This window comes from Bison bison, unplaced genomic scaffold (genome assembly GCF_000754665.1).
Source record: "Bison bison bison isolate TAMUID 2011002044 unplaced genomic scaffold, Bison_UMD1.0 scf7180017854616, whole genome shotgun sequence".
In the NCBI taxonomy this organism is placed as follows: Eukaryota; Metazoa; Chordata; class Mammalia; order Artiodactyla; family Bovidae; genus Bison; species Bison bison.
The window spans coordinates 19,465-21,524 of NW_011485189.1; the positions used below are offsets into that span (position 1 = coordinate 19,465).

The 2,060-nt window shown below is 58.5% G+C and overlaps 1 protein-coding gene across 1 annotated transcript in view; it reads left to right on the forward strand.

Moving 5' to 3' along the window:
- MTG1 (mitochondrial ribosome-associated GTPase 1) overlaps positions 1–2,052 on the forward strand; it is a gene marked incomplete at its 3' end in the record, with an annotated part of 9,010 nt that extends 6,958 nt beyond the window's left edge. The window contains exon 8 of the mRNA XM_010857094.1: positions 1,956–2,052. Coding sequence (XP_010855396.1) covers positions 1,956–2,052 — 97 coding nt within the window. The remainder of the gene's footprint in view (positions 1–1,955) is intronic.
- Positions 2,053–2,060: the final 8 nt, after the last annotated feature.

Below are 2,060 nucleotides of genomic sequence, written 5' to 3' on the forward strand. Positions count from 1 at the left end.
TGAGGACGTCAGGTCAGGCATTTGGTTTTCCCCACAGAACCAGCTTCTGGTCCCCACTTTCTGACCTCTGGTTTTTGTTCTGGTGGTTGCTGTCCAGTCCGCGTTCCTCCCTTGTTTCCGCGTTGCTGACTGTCTTCCTGTTACTGCTGTGGGCAGGAGGTGGGCTCGCCCCTCACCGCCGGTCCTGCTCACGTCTCCAGCCTCCGTGTCGTGGGGAGGTCGTGGTGTTCTGGTGACTTGAGGACGTGACCTCCTGTATCCTGGACAGGATAGTCGCTGCTCTGAAATCTCCCTCGTGTGTCCCTGTCCCGTCTCTTTACTTTGAGCTGGCGTGTCTTCACATTTAAAATGTTTATTGCTGCATGTAGTTGGCCCTTGCTTTTCACCCGTCTGGCCGTTTCTGCTTTTAGTTTAGGTGTTTAGGCCACTCATGTCTGACTGGTCACTGACGTTAGGGTTACATCTTCAATCTTGCCTTTGTCACAGCTGTTCTGTGCACCTTTTCTTTTCTCTCTCTTTGACCTTTTCTAGATCAGTCAGATGCCTTCTCTTTAGCTCGCTTGGCTGCACCGCGTCTCAGTTGCAGCTTGCAGGATCTTTAGTCACAGCACGCGGACTCTTGTGGGATCTGGTCCCTGCTCAGGGACTGACCCCGGCCCCCTGCACTGGGAGCGCGGCGTCTCAGCCCCTGGACCACCAGGGAAGTCCCTCAGACACTTTTCACGATTCCCTTTTGTCAGCTTGTTACCCAGAACCTGGGCGGAGGTGGCTCTGGGGTTCGCAGGGCATCGCAGTGGCCTGAGTGCCCTGAGGCCCGGGCCTCTCCCGTCTGCGGAGCTCGCCTCTGGGCAGAGTTGTGACACGTGTTGCTCTCTGCGGCAGACATGCTGCTGTGCTTTCTTGAAACATGGATGTAAAGTGAAGACTCGCCCTGTCTGCTCTGGGCCCCGCCCTGTGGGGCCGTCTCCCTGCCCAGGATTCCCTGTGATGCCAGTGGCCGTGCAGCTGCTGTTGGAGGATGTGTTCATTTCACCTTCCGTTTTGAAGGGAGTTTGCCCCGTGGGCAGAGTTCTCGGTGGACGGACTGTCCGCAGAGGAGCGGTTTCTGATGAGAGTCTGCCCTCTGTTCCTCTGTTCCGTACGTACGACGCTCTGGCTGCCGTGACGGTTTCTCCTCGTCAAGCGTTCGGGCAGTTTATGACACTGCGCGCCGGCACGGTTTCCTTGTTTCTTGTGCTTGTCCCCAGCCCTTGGCTCTCACCCCCAGACTGTGCAGCCTGCGTCACGCATGTGTGGGTGACCCCGGCCACTGTCCTCGCCCACGCAGTGCTGTCACCAGGCTCTGACGGTGGGTGCAGGGCTCCATCCCCCGCTCTGGCTCCAGGAGCGCTGGCTCAGCGCCGCTGGGTCCCCAGCTCCCTCGCCCTCTCCCCTGCAGAGTTCGAGCTGCTCTAATTCCCTCAGCGTGTGTTTCATAGTGTTTTCTTCCAGATGTTAGATTCGGATTATTTCTTTTTATTGTCTTCTGTGTGGGTTCTTTGCTTTGTAACCACAGGGAATGCAGTTCTAATAACTGATTCAGGGTCTCTGTGGATTCCAGTGTCTGGGGCGGTTCCAGCTGACCGGTTTTCTCCCCCAACGGGTCTGTTTTCCCGCTGCGTGTGCCTGGCAGCTCTTGCCCCTGACCTTCGGGTGGCAGGTGTCTTGGTATTCCTGCCCTGGGACTGTCATCGGGAACACTCCGGTCCTTTTGCTTAGGGTCTGCAGGGAGACCCCCTCGAACGGTCAGCTGTCCTGGCAGCTGTACCCAGGGTCCCGGTGTGGGGCTGGGTCTCGGGGCAGCTGCCTGTGGCCACGTGGAAGGTGGGTGTCGGTGAGGTCCTCAGCTCTGCAAGGAGGTCACTGGCACCCACGAAGGGGTCACTGGAGAGCCGGTGACTGCCGCCCTCCCACAGGTATGTGCAGCACTACGGCCTGGGTGAGGCCTGTGACGACATCGCCAGCGTGCTGAAGCGGGTGGCCGTGAAGCTGAGGAAGACCCAGAAGGTGAAGGTGCTGAC